This window comes from Mobula hypostoma, unplaced genomic scaffold, assembly GCF_963921235.1.
Source record: "Mobula hypostoma unplaced genomic scaffold, sMobHyp1.1 scaffold_88, whole genome shotgun sequence".
Taxonomy (NCBI): Eukaryota; Metazoa; Chordata; class Chondrichthyes; order Myliobatiformes; family Myliobatidae; genus Mobula; species Mobula hypostoma.
Window position 1 is genome coordinate 289,135 of NW_026948254.1, and position 22,229 is coordinate 311,363.

The 22,229-nt window shown below is 45.1% G+C and overlaps 1 protein-coding gene across 1 annotated transcript in view; it reads right to left on the reverse strand.

Annotated features, from left to right (window-relative positions):
* Window positions 1–10,692: 10,692 nt before the first annotated feature.
* The window catches only part of LOC134342211 (NACHT, LRR and PYD domains-containing protein 3-like), a 69,929-nt gene continuing 58,392 nt past the window's right edge, over window positions 10,693–22,229 (reverse strand). The window contains 7 exon segments of the mRNA XM_063040183.1: window positions 10,693–16,360; window positions 16,363–16,459; window positions 16,624–16,791; window positions 16,947–17,117; window positions 17,273–17,443; window positions 17,599–17,685; window positions 18,308–20,063. Of these exon segments, the coding sequence (XP_062896253.1) occupies window positions 15,977–16,360; window positions 16,363–16,459; window positions 16,624–16,791; window positions 16,947–17,117; window positions 17,273–17,443; window positions 17,599–17,685; window positions 18,308–20,063 (2,834 nt within the window). The 3' untranslated portion in view covers window positions 10,693–15,976.

Below are 22,229 nucleotides of genomic sequence, written 5' to 3' on the forward strand. Positions count from 1 at the left end.
GGATAGCTATATGGACAGGAAAGGAATGGAGGGTTATGGGCTGAGTGTAGGTCGGTGGGACTAGGTGAGAGTAAGCATTCAGCATGGACTAGAAGGGCTGATATGGCCTGTTTCTGTGCTGTAATTGTTATATGGTTATATGTGAGATCCTTGGTGATGTTTATACTGAGGAACTTAAAATTGTTCACCTTCGTAACCCCAGATCCATTGATGTCAATAAGGGGTTGCCTGTCTCCATTCCTCCTGTAGTCCACAATCAGCTCCTCTGTTTTTGTGACCATGAGGGAGAGTTTGTTTTCTTGACACCAGTCAGATGTTGTTCAGACCTCAGACAGAGTCAGCAATCAAATGGTTGAGCATGGTGCGATGAATGTGCTGAGCTGTGTATATCACAATGCAAGAAGCATCGTAGGGAAGCCAGATGGGCTCAGGACAGGAAATTATTAAGTTGTATCCATTGTTGGGACTTGGTTGCATCCAACAGTCTGAGGGATTTAGAGGAATAAATTTGTAGAGAGATTGCACCATGCCACGATACAAAGGTTGTTCCAGTAAGTGATTTTAACTTTCCATATATTGACAGGGACTCCCATACAGTAAAAGGGCTGGATGGGGTAGAGTTTGTCAAATGTGCCCTTAATCTGTACATTGAATTCCTGACGTAGAAGTGTGCAAAAAGCTGTTAGGAAATGATCCAGGGCTGGTGACAGAAATTAGTGATCATAATGCCATGAGATTCAAAGTAAATATGGAAAAAGAGAGATCTGCACCACGGGTTGAGATTCTAAATTGGAGAAAGGTCAATTTTGATGGTCTGAGAAAGGATCTGACAAGTGTGGTTTGGGACAGGCTGCTTTCTGGCAAAGGAGTACTTGGTAAGTGGGAGGCCTTCAGAAGTGAAATTTTGAGGATGTAGAGTTTGTATGTGCCTGCTGAAATAAAAGTTGAGAAGTTACAGGTGCAGGGAATCTTGGTTTTCAAGAGATATTGAGGCCGGGATAATTTGTTCCTCTGAATGCCTCAGACTGTTGGGTGCTACCAAGACCCATTAATGACTACAATATCATGATTCCACACCCTGAGCTCATTTGACTTTATTTTAGTTGTCTGCTGTTGGTTTCTGAAAGCTTCCCAATAGTTTTTGGGTAAGTTATTGGAACATTTGTGCAGGAACCGGATATATACTGTAAGTATTTGGATAGGTGTGGACTGATAAAGGATAGACAGCATGGCTTTGTGCACGGTAGGTCATGTCTAACCAATCTTATAGAGTCTCTCGAGGAAGTTATCAGGAAAGTGGATGAAGGCAAGGCAGTGGATGTTGTCCACATGGACTTTAGCAAGGCACTTAAAGTCTCATATGGGAGGTTGGTCAAGAAGGTTCAGTCACTCCGCATTCAAGATGAGATAGTAAATTGGATGAGACACTGACTTTGGGAGAAGCCAGAGAGTGGTAGTACATGGTTGCCTCTCTGACTGGAGGCCTGTGACTAGTGGTGTGTCATAGGGATCAGTGCTGGATCTGTTGTTGTTTGTCATTTATATCAGTAATCTGGATGATAGTGTGGTTAACTGGATCAGCAAATTTGTGAATGACACCAAGATTGGTTGTGTAGTGGACAGCGAGGAAGACTATCATGACTTGCAGTGCGATCTGGACCAGCTGGGAAAATGGTTTGAGAAGCGGAAAATTGAATTTAATGTAGACAAGTGCGAGTTGTTGCACTTTGGTATGACCTACCAAGGCAGGTTTTTCACAGTGACTGGTCGGGCATAGAGGACTGTTGTAGAAGAAAGGGACCTGGGAGTACAGGTCCTTAGTTCACAGAAAGTGGTGTCACAGTAAGATAGAGACGGAAAGCAGGATTTCAGTCCATTGGCCTTTGTGAACCAAAGTACTGACAATAATAGGTGGATGTTATGTTGACTTGTATAAGACATTGGTGAGGCATAATTTGAAGTATTGTGTGCAGTTTTGGTCACCTACTTACAGGAAAGATGTAAAAGATGTTGAAAGAGTTGTGAGAAAATTCACAAGCATGTTACCAGGTCTGGAGGACTTGGGTTTTAAGGAAAGATTGAACAGGTCTGGAATTTATTCCTTGGAATGTAGAAGATTAAGCAGAGATTTGATTGTGATAGAGGAGCATAGATAGTGTAAAAGCAAGCTGACTTTCTCCACTGGGATTGGGTGGGACTACAACCAGAGGCCATGGGTTAAGGGTGAAAGGTGAAACGTTAAGGGGAACATGAGGGGAAACTTCTTCACACAGACGGTCATCCGGGTGTGGAATGAGCAGACAGCACAAGTGGTGCATGTGAGCTCAATTTCAACATTGAAGAGGTTTGCATAGGTACCTGGATGGTAGGGGTATGGGAGTGGGTGGTTTAAATAGTTCAGCACAAACCAGATGGCCCAAAGGGCCTGTTTCTGTGTTGTAATTTTCTGTGACTGTGACAAGAACCTGAAATAATACAAAAATTCACTCTAAGTCCTTTTCATAGCTGTGCGGACCAACCATGTTCATCTCAGCTGGAATTTTTTATATGGCGTTAAAACTGTGGAACTTTAAGTTAATAATACATGAAAGAAAATCCTCGCTGCACGTCAAGAAATACAATTTGCCTGATACTGTTTCAGTTACTGTGGGGCCAGGCACCCATGCTGCTCAGCAGGAACAGGGAATAATACCAATGGAGAGAGTCAAACTGAGCCAAGTCACAGATTGGAGACAGCAGAAATGCCCCATTCTGATAGAGACAGGAAGAGCATCAGGGAATTGATGGTCATTCCAGATACCAGCACTGTGACCAGTCAGAAGATGATTTCTCTGTTGAATTTGGGTTGAACCTCACTGTAACAGTGTGATACCAGACCAAACCTTGACAACTCAAGTAATCTCATCTGAAATGTTGTCCTACACCCACTGATGGATTTTGTAAATCTTTTTACAGGTTAAAAATAAGAGGGAATTTGTCTCAAGGAATCGCAAAGACGGCACGCCAGTTTTGCTGTCTCTGTCTAGATATTTAAGAAGTGGAGCAAGGGATTCAATCGACCATCCTTCCTGGTCAGACTGTTGGGAGGGATTCACTTGGTCATCTGACTGACTGGCACACCCGTCATTTTACACAGTGGGAATGGATTCAGTCGGTTGTCTCAACTGAAGGTCCACCAGCAAGTTCACACTGGACAAGGCCATTCATCTGTTCTGTGTGTGAGAAGGGATTCAGTTAGTCTTCCCACCTGTGGACTCACCAGTCAGTTCACATCGAGCAGAGGCTGGTCATCTGCTGAATTTATGGGAAAGGATTCACTTAGTTATCTGACCTAATGACTCACCGGCGAGTTCTCACTGGGGAGAACTCGTTCACCTGCTCAGTCTGTGAGAAGAGATTCACTCACTCTTCCACCCTACAGAGACATCAGCGTGTTCACACTGGGGAGAAGCCATTCACCTGCTCAGACTGTGGGAAGAGATTCACTCAGTTATCCCACTTACGGGTACATCAGCGTGTTCACACTGGGGAGAAGCCATTCACCTGCTCAGACTGTGGGAAGAGATTCACTCAGTTATCCCACCTACAGAGTCATCAGCGAGTTCACACTGGGGAGAAGTCGTTCACCTGCTCAGTCTGTGGGAAAGAATTCACTCACTCATCCACCCTACAGAGACATCAGCAAGTTCACACTGGGGAGAAGCCGTTCACCTGCTTAGAATGTGGGAAGAGATTCACTCAGTTATCCCACCTACAGAGACATCAGCGTGTTCACACTGGGGAGAAGCCGTTCACCTGCTTAGTCTGTGGGAAAAGATTCAGAGTCATCCCAACTACGGAGACATCAGCGAGTTCACACTGGGAAGAAGCCATTCACCTGCTCAGTCTGTGGGAAGAGATTCACTCAGTTATCCCACCTGAAGAGTCATCAGCGAGTTCACACTGGGGAGAAGCCGTTCACATGCTTAGAATGTGGGAAGCGATTCACTCACTCATCCACCCTACAGAGTCATCAACGAGTTCACACTGGGGAGAAGCCATTCACCTGCTCAGTCTGTGGGAAGGGATTCACTCAATTGTCCCAACTACACAGTCATCAGCGAGTTTACACTGGGGAGAAGCCGTTCACCTGCTTAGAATGTGGGAAAGGATTCACTCAGTCATTTAAACTACTGGCACACCAGTCAGTTCACAGTGGGGAGTGGCCATTCACCTGCTCAGAATGTGGGAAAGGATTCACTCAGTCATCCAAACTACTGGCACACCGGTCAGTTCACACTGGAGAGAGGACATTCACCTGCTTAGACTGTGGGAAGGGATTCACTCGGTCATCCCAACTACTGGCACACCAGTCAGTTCACACCGGGGAGAGGCCGTTCACCTGCTCAGTCTGTGAGAAGAGATTCACTCAGTCATCCTACCTACAGAGACATCAGCGAGTTCACACTGGGGAGAAACCGTTCACCTGCTCAGAATGTGGGAAGAGATTCACTCAGTCATCCACCCTACAGAGACATCAGCAAGTTCATACTGGGGAGAAGCCATTCACCTGCTCAGTCTGTGGGAAGGGATTCACTCAGTTATCCCACCTACAGAATCATCAGCGAGTTCACACTGGGGAGAAGCCATTCACCTGCTCAGAATGTGGGAAAGGATTCACTGAGTCATCCAAACTACTGGCACATCAGTCAGTTCACAATGGGGAGTTGCTGTTATTATGAATCACGAGGTTTTGTTTGCTGTGGACTGTCATTTTAAGAGAGAGATTAAGAAGGTGAATCAGTCTGACTTGCAGCTTGGTTACATTGCTCGCAGCTTGTTTAGTTTTAATTTTGGACACAGACACTCAGATTCAGATGGAGACAAAGGCAGAAAAATGGAAGGATTGAAGCAAGGGAACTAGTGACCAAGGGTCACTGTTTCGAACTTTCCTCTGCCCACAAGGGTGGGTTAATTATCGATTCAGCGAACATCGAATGTGTGGTTGTCACCTTGTTTGATCCATAGGATTGGATCTGATTTGGGGTATCCTGTGGAGACCACCTATGTGTTAACACTTGCCTTGGTGTGTTGTAATTCACTTGAAGACGATACCCCTTGTGACAAGTCACTTTCGGTGATAATTCGTATGTGGATGTGAAACGAGAACAGATAAAACCTACAGCTACTGTTCTCTCGTTTTACCACCGTGGAACCTGTGGAATTTGACATAATTGCCTTCTCTCAACATTTACCCTGGATTACAAATATCTCTCTCTCATCACCTATTCTGTGGATGAACTGAACTTTCATACTTTACCATCTCAAGACTCTAAGCCTTGTTTTCCCTGAGCTCAGTAGTTGGGAGTTATATTTACACACACATGTACACATAGTACTGTTAACTTTTGTTTATCTTGCTTAAGTTACAATATTATAAGTAGATACTATTAAGGATAGTGGATTTAACATCAAAACCAGACTCCAGTTGTAGTCTGTTGATGCTGGTTCATTTCTAAAGTGTTACGGTTCATAACAAATCTGGGGCCTGCATCCGGGATATGAGCAGATTTGGGGGCGTATTGATTAATTATCAATTTCATTGGGGAAATCCCTTTGATTTATTTGTGTGTGGAAAATCAGCAGCAATGGATGTTGATAGATTTCTGGAAGCATCAACCTCTGAGGCACTAAAGGACACAAGGATTGAGTTGTTGAGTATTGCTAAAAGGTTAAAACTTGCTAAGGTGAAATTGACAATGAGAAGGGCACAGATGCAGAAGATCATACTGAGCATTATGTATCTAAGGGTGTGTTTAAAGTGGAAGAGTTGGAAGTGTTTCCTGAATGTAAACCTAGTGAGCTTGAGCGCCCGTACAAGTTAGAAAAATTAAAGATGGAGGCTGTGGAAAGGCAGAGGGAGTTTGAGGCTGGACAGGCAGAAAAACAGAGAGGAAGCAGAAAGACAGTGGATGTTCAAGCTGGAAAAGATAGAAAGATTGTAGCAAAGGTGTCTCACGTTAGACTCTGGTGATAAGTTTGAGGCCAGTCGAGAAGTTAAATTGGTACCTCCATTTGACGAGGCAGAGGTTGATAAATACTTCCAGCAATTTGAGATGGTTGCTCAGAGTTTAAAGTGGCCAAAAGAGGGTTGGCCACAAAGTGTAATTAAGGGAAAGGCTCAGCAAGCCTATTCTGCTTTGACAGTTGATGAAGCAGCTGATCATGACATAGTGAAACAGGCTGTGCTCAAAGCTTATGAGTTGGTCCCAGAAGCATACAGGCAAAAGTTTAGAAATTTGAGGAAATCCCTGAACCAGATTTATATGGAATTTGCTGATGAGAAATTTGTGTGTTTTGACCGCTGGTTCACATATAAAAATAAAATAAATGATGATTTTAACAGCTTGAAAGAGTTGGTTTTAATTGAAGAATTCAAAAGGTGTGTCCCTGGTGACATAAAGATGTATTTAGATGAAAAGGATGCTGCCACTTTGCAGGAGTCTGCTGGATTAGCAGATGAGTTTGCTTTAACCCACAAGGTTATGTTTACCCCGAGTAAGAGTTTCCAAAAGAGTAGCAGGGATAACCAGGGTAAACCAGAAATTAATACTGGGATTAGCAACAAGAGTGAGGATGAAGGGAAGCAGTTGAAGGAGAAATATTCTGGTCTTGTTACTATTGTAAGAAAGCTGGTCATATAGTGGCTAATTGTTCTGTCCTGAAGAAGAAAAAGGAAAAGGAGGCCGTCCCACATGCCTGTGATCAGTATGTTGAAGCACCTGTAAACCCACAGCGTTCTGAACATTCTGTTGAGGCTCAGTTAAGGACTGAGATGTCTGACCGAGTTAAGAAGGGATTCGATCATTTTATGTCAGATGGGTTTGTATTAGTAAAGGAAGGGTCAACCCCGGTACCAGTGAAAATTCTTCGAGATACTGGGGCTTCTCAGTCACTTATATTAGACAGTGTTCTAAAGTTTGATGATGAGACTAACATTGGTGAGATAAATTTTATTAAAGGCATGGTTTCTGTGCCATTGTACAAGGTAACTTTACAGTCAAGTTTAGTTTCAGGACCTGTTAAGATCGGATTATGCTCCAGTTTACCAGTGGAAGATGTTACTTTGCTGTTAGGGAATGACCTGGCAGATGGTAAAGTTGTTCCTGCAGTTCAGTTGACAACTAAGCCAACCACTGACAACCCACAGATGGATTTTAACATTTATCCTTCCTGCACAGTAACTCGAAGTACAGCTAAAATGTCTGCCAATGCAGACGGTTCTGTGCAGCATGATTCTGATACCCATGATAGCCAAAGTTGGGATTCAGGTTATGATGACTTAAAACAGAGATCATCTTCCTCTTTCCCTTCTGCTCCACGGAACCAGACCCAGTGCCAGAGACCGGATCGCCGTGGTCGTCCTGTGTCACATCATCCCCCTCAGCAGCTTCCAAAACAAGATAACGATTACTGAGGGGCATGGCCACAGGGGTGCTCTCTGCTATCTGAGCTCTTCCCATCCCTTCCCTGACAGTCACCCACTTATCGATCTCCTGCTCACATTCCATTATAAGCTGTAGGTCATCAAGCCGCAGCTCCAGATCCCTAATGCGTTCTCTCATCAGCTGCATCTCAGTGCACCTGGCTCAGATATGGCCGTCTGGGAGACAGGAAGATTCCCGGGATTTCCACATCTTACACCCAGAGCAAAGTACTAACCCTGCAGACAGGCTCTGGTACATGTTTATATGCTCAGTAAACATGTTCACTGCTTAATCCCCTGGAGGAGGGAACAAGATGGGAAATGTCCAAATATATTGATAACACAGAAGCAAAGGAAAGAAATCTAATGACGATGTTCTGGTTCTGCATCAAATAGTTCAAAAGGCAGATTGTATTTTGACCATCACCGCACAGAGAGTGGAGATGATGTAATGGGCCAGTGTAGCTACCATTGTACAGGGTAGTGATGGCACACCTGGAATTCTTTGCACGGTTTTAAGCCCCAAGCAGAAAGAAATCTTAAGAGTAGCTATGGAGCCAGCAGAGCAGTTTGACCAATGTAATACATGGGATGATTTACCAGCAGAGGTGAGATGATTTGGCCCTGAATTTAGAACATATTCACAAACGATAGGGTATTTGTGGAGCATCTTGATAGAGTATCTCTCCTCGTCAGTCAGAGAGCCACAGAGAGGGGTCGATGAGGGATGCTCATTTCAAATGGAGATGTGTGAAAATTCTTGGAAATTTATATTTTCTATTTAATTTTGCTTTGTGATCAATGAGGTATCTATCTATTTGAGTGTACAATCTTTGGGATTCACTGCCCTGAGGGTGTGAAGGCCGGTTGGCTGGGTATTTTTGAGGTGGAGATAAATAATAATTAAGGGGAGCAAGGGGAATGGACACAGGAGCTTACATCATACACAGTTGTGTTGAATCATAAGACACAGCGAGAGAAGTTTTCCTCTTCTCTGTTCTAAATGGAGGTCCCACTATTCTGAGGGTGTTTTCCCCTGGTCCCCGACTGCAGGAAAAATAATCTCCACATGCACTCTTTCTCGGCTTTTCAGTGTTTGAGAGCCTCCCTCATTTTTTTCTAAACATTATAGGACACAGGCCCAGATACATCAAATGCTCCTCATGTTTTAAACCTGTCAGCCTCAGAATCATTTTTATGAACCTCCTCTGGACTCTGTCCAATTCCAGCACATTTTTCCTGAGATGAGTCCCTACACCGTTCATAATAGTCTGTGTGGTTTAACTATTGCCTTATAACATCTCAACATTGTGGATTATGGATAGACCTCTCTTAATGAATGGTAGCATCATATTTACATAACTAATGGTGAATGGCCAGAGTGAAGAGTAGAAGGAAAGGCTATGGGCAGTGTTTTTTTTTAACTGGAGGAGAAATCGATATTCATGCCTTCAGGTTGGAGCTGTGCAGGTGGAGTATGATGTGTTTCTCTTCAACCCTGAGGCTGTCAAGTTGAGCAACTCCAGCCATTACTATTCTGCCATCATCCATGCTAGTGTCCCCTTCCAATCAACTTTGGTGAGCTCTTCTCCCATGCCTCCAGGATTCTCCTCACTCCACTAATAATGATGCATCTTGTTATACCTTTCCCCTCTCAAAGTGTAGGGTGAATTCTAACTTATTATGATCACCAAGTCCACGTTTCCTTTACCATAAGCTTCGTAATCAAATCTGGTTCATTACACAACACCCAATCCAAAATTAACTTTTCCCTAATGGGCACAATTACAAGCTGTTCAAAAAGGCATCTCATTGGTATTTTCCAAATTCTCTCTCTTGAGATGAAACACCAACCTGATTTTCATAATCAACCTCCACCCATCCCACTCATGGACTGTTTGCCCCACTCCCATCGGGAGGTAGACTGCACAGCATCCTCACCAGGACTGCCAGCCTCTGGGACAGCTACTTTTCCCAAGCAGTAAGGCTGATAAATGTCTCTACCCAACTAACCCACCCTTCCACACCACCAAACACCTCTACTTTATCATTTCCTGTCTGTCATGTTATATGCAGGCATACTTTTATTTATTATTTTATCATTTATTATTATAAAGTAATTTGTCCTCTACTGTGCCTATTTTCTTGTTTATTATTTATTGTACTGCCCTGCACTGTTTTGTGCACTTCATGCAGTCCTGTGTAGGTCTGTAGTCAAGTGTGGTTTTTGGGTTATTTGACATAGTCTAGTGTAGCTTTGCGTTGTGTCACTTAGCCTAGTGTAGTTTTGTGTTGTTTCATGTAGCACCATGGTCCTGGAGGTATGTTGTTTTGTTTTTACTGTGCACTGTAACAGCAGTTTATGATTGAAATCACAATAAAAAGTGACTTGACTTGACTATGCTGAGCGTCACTTTATGGACATACAATCAATCTGTGCACAGTTTATAAGCTGTGGATATATGTTTTTACTATTGTGTTTTTGTGCTGCATTGAAGCCGGAGTAATAATTATTTTGATCCCATTTACACTTGTCTGCTGGAAATGGAATTAAACTACCTTGAATCTTGAATAAACATTTCAGCAGACTGCAGGGTCACATTTCTGTCTCTCAGTGTTATTGCGGCAGAGCGCCACCTGGTGACAATAGTGTCCACAAATCAGGGGCTCCTGTTATTGTGGCAAATCACCACCAAGTGGAAGTGTTGTCCACAAAAGGGAGAGGTTTACAGCGATAAGGAGAGGTGTAGGGGGCTGGAAGCCAACTCTGCAAGTGGATGAAGTGACAGACCTGCCCCAAACCACTCTCCCCACCACCAGTCAGGGTCCCAAACAGTCCTTCCATATAAGGCAACTTTTCAACATCATGCCTGTTGGGATCATCTCCTGTTTCCAGTTTTCCCGGTATGGCCTCCTCGACATTAGTGAGACCCGATGTAGTCTCTGCATTCTGCACTCTATCCCGATGAGATTCTGCAGATGTTGGAGATGCAGAGTAACATACACAAAATGTTGGAGGAAGTCAGGAGGTCAGGTAGCTTCTATAGAGGGGGACAAATCAAAACAGAGATTTCCTGCCGAGACCCTTCATCAGGACTGGAAGTGGGGAGAAGCCGGAATAAGATGGTGCGGGGAGTGGAAAGAGTCCAAGCTGGTAGATGATAGGTGAAGCCAGATAAAAGTGAAGGTGAGTGGGTGGGGGAGGTGGGAGATGAAGTGAGACGCTGTGAGGTGGAAGCTGGAAAATGCAAAGGGCTGAAAAGAAGGAATCTGATAGGATAGGAGAGCGGACCATGGGGAAAAGAGGAAGTAAAAGCGGAACCACAGGGAGACGATCCACAGTGAAGAGAGAAGTGGGGAGACAGAATGGAGGAGACGAGCGTGTGGGTTGATGAAAGGAAAAGGTGGAGGTGGAAGTTAAAGATATCAATGTTCATGCCATCGAGTTGTAAACTACCCAGATGTAGTATGTGTTATTGCTCCTTTAACCTGAGAGTGGGTTCATCGTGCTAGTGAAACCGGAAGGGAGAGTGGATTAATAACTTTCCCCTGCGATCCCTATTAAATCAATCCTATCTCACCTTAAAGTGGTGCCCACTGGTTGTTCATTCCACAAAAGTGGGGAAAAAGGGGAAAAAAAAAATCGAAAACCTACATCATAATACAGGCACTTTGGCCCACAAAGTTGTGCCGAGCATGTCCCTACCTAAGAAATTACTAGGCTTACCCATAGCTCTCTATTTTTCTAAGATCCATGTACCTATCCAAAGGTCTCTTAAAATACCATATTGTGTCCACCTCCACCACCGTTGCCGGCAGCCCATTCCACACACTCACCAATCTTTGTGTGAAAAAACTTACCCCTGACATCTCCTCTGTACCTACTCCCCAGCACCTTAAACCTGTGCCCTCTTGTAGCAGCCATTTCAGCCCTGGGAAAAAAACCTCTGACTATCCACACGATCAACACCTCTCATCAACTTATACACCTCTATCAGGTCACCTCTCATCCTCCGTCGCTCCAAGGAGAAAAGGCCGAGTTCACTCATCTGCTCACATTCCCTATTTCTGTACCCTCAGGGTTTGGAACACCTGCATCATGTCAGACTCAATCTCCTGCACTTCAAGGTGTGAAGTCCCAACCTGCCCAGCCTCTCTGCAGAACTCAGTCCCTCGAGTACCGGAACCATTCTCATAAATCTCCCCTGAACTCATTCCAGATTGACGTCCTCTCTCCTATAGCAGAACGACCAAAAACTGAATACAATAATCCAGGCACGGATACCCTAACAATACCCTAACCCTAATGCAACCTCACTAGCCTCTTCTTCAGACCATGAGCCACGAGATATGAGACAGAGGCTGCTCAGCCAATCGAGTCTGCTCCACCATTCCTTCATGTCCAATTCATTATCCCTCTCAACACTATTCTCCTGCCTTCTCCCCTTAATCCTTGAACATCCATTGAAAACACACTCAGTGACTTGGCCTCTACTCTGTCCGTGGCAATGAATTCCAAAGATTTACCACTCCCTGACTCAAGAAATTCCTCCTCATCTCTGCTGTCAGTGGATGCCCTATACATTGAGGCCGTGGCCTCTGGTCCCAGACTCACACCGTGTAGGGTGCATCTTCTTCATAGCCACTCAGTCGAGGCCTTTAAATACTTAATAGGTTTAAATGAGATCCCCACTCTTCTTTCTCAACCAGTGAGTACAGGGTCAAAGCCATCTAACGCTCCTCATACATTAACCCTTTCATTCCTGGAATTATTCTCGTGAACCTTCTCCAGACCTGATCCAATACGAGCACATCTTTTTTTTCTCAGGTAAGAGTTCAGAAACTGCTCACAATACACCAACAGCAATCTGACCAATGCATTATAAAGCTACAGTGTCATATCCTTGCTCTTATATGCAAACATTACAGTTGTCATCCTTAATCAACTCAATCTGCAAGCAAACCTTTAGGGACTCCTGCTCAAGGACTCCCAAGTACTGATACACTTCTGATTCTTCAAGTTTCTCCCATTTAAAATTTTTTCCTACGCCCTTATTCCTTCTACCAATTGTACATGACCGGACACTATATTTCATCTGCTACTTCATTGCCTGTTCTCCAAACCTATCGTAGTCTTTCTGCAGGCTCCCGCTTTGCTCTAAACTACCTGTCCCATACCTACCTTTGTATCAGCTGCAAAGTTAATTACCCAAGTATCAATTCAGTTATCCAAAAGATTCAGATTTAACATGAAAAGATGCGGTCTCAATACTGACCCCTACGGAACACCATTAGTTACCGACAGCAAAACAGAATTGCCCACATTATTCTGACTCTTTTTCCCTTATCAGTCAGGCAACCTTCGATCCAGACAAGTATGTTTCCTGTAATTCAATGAGCTGTGATCTTGTTAAGCAGCCTCACATTTATTCCACATCTGACTTGAGCTTCTCCTTCTCTAATGTCAGGGTGAATTTGATCATATTTAGATCACTTGCCCCTAAGGGTTCTTTGAACGTAAGTGACCTAATTAATTCCAGTTCATTACAACACCCAATCCAGAATAGCTGATCCCCAAGTGGGCTCAACCACGAGCTGCTCTAAAAAAGCATCTTGTAGGCATTCTAGGAATTCCTCCTCTTGAGAACAACACACTTAATTTTCCTTATCACCTGCATGACAATCCTCCATGACTATTGTAACATTGCCCTTTTGGCAAGCATTTTTAATCTCCCATTGTAATTTGTGGACCAGATACTTACAACTGATTGGAGGTCTCTATACAATTTCCATCAGGGATCTTTGTTTTCACATTTGCTGTTCCTTAATTCTACCCACAGATTCTACACCTTCCAACCCAATGCCACCTCTTTCTAATGATTTTAATTAATATTTTACCAACAGAGACACACACCCCACTATTAGATTGTTCTTTCAACAAATATATAAGTATCTGGGAAACAAGAGGACCTGCAGATGCTAGAAATCTAGAGAACTACACACAAAGTGCTGGAGGAGCTCAGCATGTCAGGCAGCATCTATGGATGGGAATCAACATTTCGGGCCAAGACCCCTCTTTGGGACTCTTGATACCCACCTATCTGGAATATCAACAAGCAAAGAAAATAAAAAGTAGTGCGAAATAGGGAAAACCTTTGACAAAATTTAGTTCAAGGCTTAAAAAAACCCTGCCAAACAGAGCTCAATAGTTAACAAATACAACAACGGCAATAAACACTTTCATCAATACCAACATTGACATTTTTTAAAATTAAAATATCTTGGTCCCATTTCAATCAGCAAAATTTACAAAGATAACTAAGAACTGAAATGATAACTTTAGAAAAGACTATTTACACTCAAACCCACTTAGATTGGACAGAAGGAGGAAGAGAAATAACACACATGAAAAAGAAATCACACAACAGTCAGATACAACTTGAAAGTATATATTTTCATCAAAAATGAACACGATTCAGCACTCCATGTGTGTATATGCAATTGTGATAAGTAATACAGACCAGAAACTTAAATGAGAGGCCAACTCAGAAAAATGAATCATCACTATGGAAGAAAACATTAACCAGTGGAATGAATATGACCCTCCATGGGAGACATCCCAACGATCTGAGCAGACTAGGTGGTGACAGGGAAGCATCGAGCACCTGACTGAGTTTTGGAGACCTCTTCCCAGAAACAGAGGGGTTCCTTGCAGAAATACAGGACAAGGTGGTTAAGAAAATGAAAAACAAAATTGAAAATGCATGAACTACAAACAAACAAGGCAGTAAGTGCAGATAATGACAAGAGAAACCAGACACGATCCAACACATTCCAGGATGCTGTAGCAGTTTAACTCAATCTGATTACTTACAAAGGTACAATCAAGTGGCAAATATCATTCACCAAAATCTTACTTCAAAATATAAACTCATGAATGACCACCATAATTTCATTGAGCACCATAAATTCAAGCCTGATTCAGTTTCAGAGTCAAAATCTTACAAATTATAAGATAATCAATACATTATTTCAGATAGGACAATCCATAACAACCATCCAGATATAATATTACAGAATACACAAGCAGGTACAACTCCCTCAATAGATAAAACCATTCCCAACACACACATCTTCCTCGACCATTGGGGCACCTCACCACAGGTGTTGTTTGTGTCATCAGTCAGACAATGGAAAGATTTTCTCTGTCAATCAGCTTCCAAGTGTTGCTACTCTGTCATCAGCTGCCACACCCCACTGCTGATTCCCTTCTCATCATCATAAGTTCTTATACCGACCATCGTCCAGAGCCCCAAACTCTGCCCTGTGCAGACCAGCCTCTGGTTTCTGAACCCGAGTCCGTTGAACATCCAACTAATGGTTTCCCATTCTGCTTTCAGTCTTTAGAGGAGAGTGGTGTTTTCAACAACCCTTTAGAAGCAGGGAAAATGACCGATAATGTGGAAATGAGCCCTGAATAAGGAGATTAACTCCCAATGTCATTCTTTCTCAGCCCAGAGATTTGAGGGGTAAAGAACATCTCAGACAGAACTGCAGTCAGCTCGACTTCTTCAGTCTGCAGAAAATTCAAGGGAAACCTCTTCACCCACACAGTGGTGACTGGGACCCATCCCGCAGGGAGAGTGAGAGATGAACATCAGGGGAGGATTCAAAAGAGCTGCTGTGGAACTGAATCAGCTCTCAGCTCCATCCCTCCCCCTCCTGTCTTCTCCAATCATTTTGAATCTCCCCCTCCCCCTCTCAAATCTTTTTAATACAGTATCTCTTCATTCAGTTAGTCCTGACGAAGCGTCTCGGCCCGAAACGTCAACCGTACCTTTTCCTATAGGTGCTGCCTGACCTGCTGAGTTCCACCAGCATTTTGTGTGTGTGGCTTGAATTTCCAGCAGATTCCTCGTGTTTGCATTTTCTGATCTCCTTTGTCGTTTGTTTTTCTGCGAGAGCAAGGAGAGTGCGCAGGGAGGTGGAGGTCAGGGTAGTGTAAGTATCTGGGGTATGAGGAAGCAGTGGTCAGCCTAGATGGGGATGGAGAGTGAAGAGATCCTGGGGACCAGACACTATTTTACTGACATCCCTGAGCTTGGAGCTGAGAGGCTGCTGTAACAGTGTGAGGAGCTCAGACCCATTATTGCAGTACACCGGGTGCGGCGGGGCAGCAGTAACCCCAGGTCACTGTTTCTCCTCTAATGAGACTCGAGTCCGACACCAAGACAGGAAGTTACAGCGGTTTATTGATTTCATCATGACAAATGTAAATTAAACAATGTGTGAGCTGCTGACGTGCGGGAATAAATAAACTGCTTCCGACTCACTCACAGTCACACACAATTAACTGACCGGCGACAACGGTGACCGGTTGAATAATCAGTCCCGTTTCTCACCGTCACTCTGCATCGGGGAACCGATGATTATAAAATCACACTTCAGGGCCGTGTCCCAGATCGCTGCAGATCCAGGGTCACTGCCGAGGTATTTGTCTATTTAACATCATTATATCGGCCAGACTGCCGAATGCACCGTCCTCAGCAAAGGGAGCAAAAGGATTCTCTCCCGGGATAATCCGACCCCGGGACACCGGTGTCCCAGACTGAGCCCCGGCCCCCGGGCTCTTTCTGTCCGTGTAATTCCCCGGGGTCTCACGTGGGGGAGTCTCGAACACGCACATCCAGCGGAAGATGCGCCGTTGGACAACAGGCGGAAATACATCACTGGGGGACCGCTTCCGAAGTCACAGAGCGCTGAACGGGAGTCAGCTCCGTCAGAAACGTTGGGAATTAAAGCCGGCTCGCGGCCATTAAAGGTAAGGGCGGGAGTTAAAGGGGAGGGCGGGGAATCGGCCAAAATGTCCCCATCCCACGGGCGGGGATGTTCACACATTCAGATGTTCCAACGGTCACCGTCAGTCCGGGTCTGGGTTCCTGCAGAGATCTCAGTTCCTTCATCCCGGTCTCACTGAACTGATTGTTCCCCAGCCTGAAACAGATGGGAGAATAAAGACGAAATAAACAGATTACATAACAGTGTCGGTAACAGGGGACTGGGGTTAATGTTTCAACAACACTCACAGACAAATATCACCAGAAAACCCGCGGATCCGCTGATATTTTATCACATTGAACATTAACACAAATACTCACCAGATCCACTTCAGACTCGGGAGGGTCAGTATGAGGCGGCGGAGAGCGGGGACAGATTGGTCTGTCAGCGAGTTTAATCCCAGCTCCAGCTCCGTCAGTGATGGGTTTGTGCTGAGAGCGGAGACGAGATCCTCGGCACCAGAATCTGTGAGACCGACATTGTCCAGCCTGGAGATGAGAGAGAGTGAGGGTGAAGGACACAGAGAGACAGGAGACGGTACAAATCCCCAGTGTTTATCAGTAACACAATTAATGATCACATTAATGTTCAGTGTCAGACACCCAGTGACTGTAAACACATTCTCCCACAGTCTGGTACTTACCACAGTTTCTGTATTTTACACTCAGGGTTCCTCAGAGCCGCAGACACCAGTTTCACTCCTGAATCTCCCAGTTTATTAAAACCCAGGTTCAGCTCCGTCAGTGATGGTTTTGTACTGAGAGCAGAGACGAGATCCTCGGCACCAGAGTCTTTGAGACAGACACTCATCAGCCTGGAGATGAGAGAGAGTGAGGGTGAAGGACATAGAGAGACAGGAGACGGTACAAATCCCCAGTGTTTATCAGCAGCACAATTACTGATCACATTAATGTTCAGTGTCAGACACCCAGTGACCATAAGCACAATCTCCCACAGTCTGGTACTTACCACAGTTTCTGTATTTTACACTCTGGGTTCCTCAGAGCCGCAGAAACCAGTTTCACTCCTGAATCTCCCAGTTTATTAAAACCCAGGTTCAGCTCCGTCAGTGATGGGTTTGAACTGAGAGCAGAGACGAGATCCTCGGCACCAGAATCTGTGAGACCGACTTTGTCCAGCCTGGAGATGAGAGAGAGTGAGGGTGAAGGACACAGAGAGACAGGAGACGGTACAAATCCCCAGTGTTTATCAGTAACACAATTACTGATAACATTAATGTTCAGTGTCAGACACCCAGTGACTGTAAACACAATCTCCCACAGTCTGTTACTTACCCCAGTGTCTGTATTTTACACTCAGGGTTCCTCAGAGCCGCAGACACCAGTTTCACTCCTGAATCTCCCAGTTCATTCTCCCCAAGTCTAAACACAAACAGACAAATTGATGAACAAAGTGATTCAAACGGCGGATATTTCCACAGATTGTACGGGAGGGGTGTGTCTGAACTGAGGCCCACAATCGGGAGAGGAGATGCGCCCATGGGTTCTGGGTATGTGGTAGTCAGCACAGTCACACAGGTGGACTGATGCTGATAGTCACACACGGGGAAGGGCAGGGGAGGTCAATCTCACAATGGTATTTATTTCCTTCTCACTGGGACAGTCTGCTGACGGTACTTGTCCCTCACCGGGAAGGGGGTGTGAATCCCTGACCCACCTGCTGCAGTCAGTGTCGGTCTGGGTGTCAGTAACAGTGAGAAGGAACATTGTCAATGGACGTGTCACAGGCAGCGAGAAACACAGCCATTCCTGTGATTTACCACCATTAAACCAATGGCCGTTGTTCACTGATCTGATGAAGTCTCCAACATCCCTTCACAAGGAACCACAGAACTCTCCCGTCCTTGGGGTTTACTGACCGATCCCCGGGCATTTGTCACAATTCATCACAATCTGATTTTGCTAGTTTTACCCAAATTCACTTACATTGAAACAGCACAATGGAACATTTTCACAGCTCACAGTGAGAGATAAATCAAGTTACCTCAACTTCTGGCACTTGTGCAGCTCGGGTCCCAGCCGCTGGATTCCTTCACACTGAATGTGGCAGCTCTCCAGGTCGAGCTGTTTTATTGTATCACAGAGTCTGATGACATGAGACACGACCGCGCAGTCAATCGGGGTCAGTGTCATTCCACTGAATGAAAGTGTTTCCACAGATCCCAGTGCGGCCTGAGCCAGTCCACGATTCTGAGACTCAAACAGGTAGTGCAATGTGTTCAGGAGGCTCCTTTTCCCAGTTTCACTCCATGTGTTTCCACTCTGGCGTTTCACCTCCTCCTTCACCCAGTCAATCACCCGGCAGGTTGTTTGATGGGGAAATGGACCCAGAAACTCCTCCAGGCCCCGAGCTGTCATTGGGTTGGAGAGACCAGCAACAAAACGGAGAAATACCCCAAATCGCCCATCTGTCGTGTTGTGTGCTTCAGTGAGGAATTTCAGGATATCCCCGGGATGTGGATTCAGGAATTGTGCGACTGCAGCTACAAACTCTTGGATGGTGAGGTGTGGGAATGTGTACACCACACGCCGGGCAGAATCCTCTCTCTCCAAAAGCTCCATCAGGAACCCGGACAGGAACTGGGAAGGCTGCAGACTGTAGCTGATCAAATCTCCATCTGTAAACACAATCTTCTTCTCGGACACTCCTCTGAAGGCCATCTGACCAACACTGAGTAACACCTCACGGGGGTTCTCAATCTCACGGCTGTGGTTTTTCAGGATGTTGTAAATATAATAGGAATATAACTGAGTGATGGTCTTGGGAACTCGCTGCGGGTCCCTGACTCTTTGTGTGAAGAATGGGCCCAGTGTCAGTGCGAGGATCCAGCAGTAGGAGGGGTTGTAGCTCATGGTGTACAGGATCTCATTCTCCTTCATGTGTTTGAAAACAGCTTCTGCCACCGTCTGATCTTCAAAATGCCTGAAGAAATATTCGTTCCGTTCCTCACCAACAAATCCCAGGACTTCGGCCCGGACACTGATGTCTGCCTTTTCCAATAAATGTAACGCAGTGGGACGGGTGGTCACCAGCACTGAACACCCTGGGAGCAGCTTGCCCTGGATTAAACTGTACACAATGTCAGACACTTCACACCACCACTCGGGATCTGGGCACTGGTGCTTGGGTTCTGTATCTCTCTGACCGTCAGCAAAATCGATGTTGTGTTTGAATTCATCCAATCCATCGAATATAAACAGTAATCCCTCTCGGTTCTTCCAGACCTCTCTCAGGGAATTCCCAAAGTAAGGATACTGATCCAGAATCAGTTCCCTCAGGTTTATTCTGCAGTTAATGGAGTTTAAATCTCTCAATTTGAAACTGAAGACAAACTGGAATTGTTGGTATATTTTTCCCGTGGCCCAGTCATAAACAATCTTTTGAACCATTGTTGTTTTCCCGATTCCCGGGACTCCGGCCACTACTGCCGACATCCCTCTTTTGTTTCCAAAGACAGATCTTTTAAATTTTTGCAGAAAACTCCTCGTAAATAATTGATCAGTCCGGATTTTTTCCAGCTTTCCGCGGAGATGTTGTTCTCTCCACTCCTCATGGTCTCTGCCTCTTGCCAGCAGCTCATGTTCCACCAGTCTCCGATCTCGAACAATAGAAATGACCGTGAGCTCAGCGTATCGATCAACCAGCTGGAAAACCTTCACCTTCTCCCTCATCAGGATCGTGTTGACTCTCAGTGTTTCAGTTTCTGCCCGCAGAGTCTCCTTGTGTTTCTGCTGAACATCTTTGGATGGACAGAAATAGGTTGTCAATGCCCAATCTGATGAACATGGAGCACACAACAGTTTTTCTTCAATAAAAAAAAATTGTTAAAGACATTGTTTGGGTGAAATCGGGAGGTCAGAGCTAAGAGTGTCTGAGAATGAACGATAGCCCAGAAACATTTCTGATCTGATTCAGTTTCACCGTGAAAGGCCCAACCCTCCCCTCTGTCCATAGTTTGCAGATTCCCCGGTGCTCCAGCGAGCAGCAAGTGCACACGTGATTCCTGAGAGGAGAGTGTCGTGTCGAGCGGCTGGTTTCACTGCTTTCACTGCTCAGCTTCTGTTGAACTGTGCAACACTGGAGAGGGTAACAGCGGGGGGTGGGGGGGCGGGGGGTGTCCATTTACTTGCTCTACTGACTTTTACCTTTCTCACAATGGACCCCATGTTCAGTACTGAGCCACAGAAAAGGAACACAATTTCTGTTTCCTTCTCGAGGCTGTACCAGTCTCAATGTAACACATCCCGCACTAGTCTACAGTCTCTTATTCTCCGAGGAGCTGGTACATGAACTCAAGCAATTCCCCGATGATGCGCGGAAGAGCAGGAAGCTGAAGAGGATGGCAGCGGTAATAGGGAAGTCTATAGTTAGGGGGACAGGTAGGCGATTTTGTGGACACAAAAAGGAAACACCGATGGTCTTTGCCTCTCAGGTGCCATTGTCCGAAATGTTTCTGGATGCGGCCACAATATCCCGAGAAGGGATGTTGAGCAGCCAGAGGTTGGGGCAAATGTTGGTACCAATGACATAGGAAGAGAAAAGTGAAGAGCTCTGGAAATCAGAGCGCAGGGTGTTAGTGAAAAAGCTGAGAAGCAGGACCTCAAATGTAGCAATCTCAGGATTGCTGCCTGTGTCAGCTGACAGTGGCAATAGGAAAAGAATGAGGTGGCAGAGAAATTGTGGTTGAAGATTTGGAGCAGGGGGCAGTGATTGAGATTTCTGGATAATTGGGACCACTTCCAGGGCAGGTAAGACCTGTACAAAAGGGACGGGCTGCACGTGAATCCGCTGAGGACCAATATTCTTACGGGCAGATTTACTGGAGCTGTTGGGAGTGTTTTTACCCTAAAATGGCAGGGAGATTGGAAATAGGATGATAGAGCTGTGGATGAACCAGCTGGTTTACAAATAGACGATGGGTGTGACATGAATATAACGAAGGACAAGCCAATGACTGGGTTCACATACAGTCAGAGCAAAGTGTTAAATTGTACCACATAGACAACATTCAAAAGGGCGCAGATGCGGACTGAACGCATTGTATTTAAAATGGGCGCAGCATTTTGACTAAGGTGGATGAACTCTTGGCGCAATTTGAGATTGGTCCTTGTGATGTTGTGGGCATCACAGAGTCATGGCTGAAAGAAGACAGTTGGGAGCTTAACGTTAAAGGATGTACGTCTTGTCAAAAGGACGGGCAGGAAGGCAAAGGCGGTGGTATTGTAGCTGAGTTGGTTCGAGATAATAAGAGGAATAGATAGAGTGGATAGCCAGCGCCTCTTCCCCAGGGCACCACTGCTCAATACAAGAGGACATGGGTTTAAGGTAAGGGGTGGGAAGTTCAAGGGGGATATTAGAGGAAGGTTTTTTACTCAGAGAGTGGTTGGTGCGTGGAATGCACTGCCTGAGTCAGTGGTGGAGGCAGATACACTCGTGAAGTTTAGGAGACTACTAGACAGGTATATGGAGGAATCTAAGGTGGGGGCTTATATGGGAGGCAGGGTTTGAGGGTCGCAACACTATTGTGGGCCGAAGGGCCTGAACTGTGCTGTACTGTTCTATGTTCTATGAGATAGAATCACATCTTTAGAAAGTGGTGGCATAGGGTCAGAGAATGCTGAATCTTTGTGGGTGGACAAAAGAATCTGCAAGGGTTAAAACAAACAAACAAAAAAAAGATTTATGGGAATCCTTTATTGGCCTGCAAATAGTAGCGAAGGTGTGGGGTTGAGATTGCAAAGGGAGCTGGAAAAGGCATGTAATAAATGTGATGTCGCAATTGTAATGGGCGACTTCAATATGCTCGCGGAATAAGAAAATCAAACAAACTTCAGGAGTTGGATCGCAAGAGAGGGAATTTATTGAATACCGATGAGTTAGCGTTTTAGAGCAGTTTGTGCTTGAG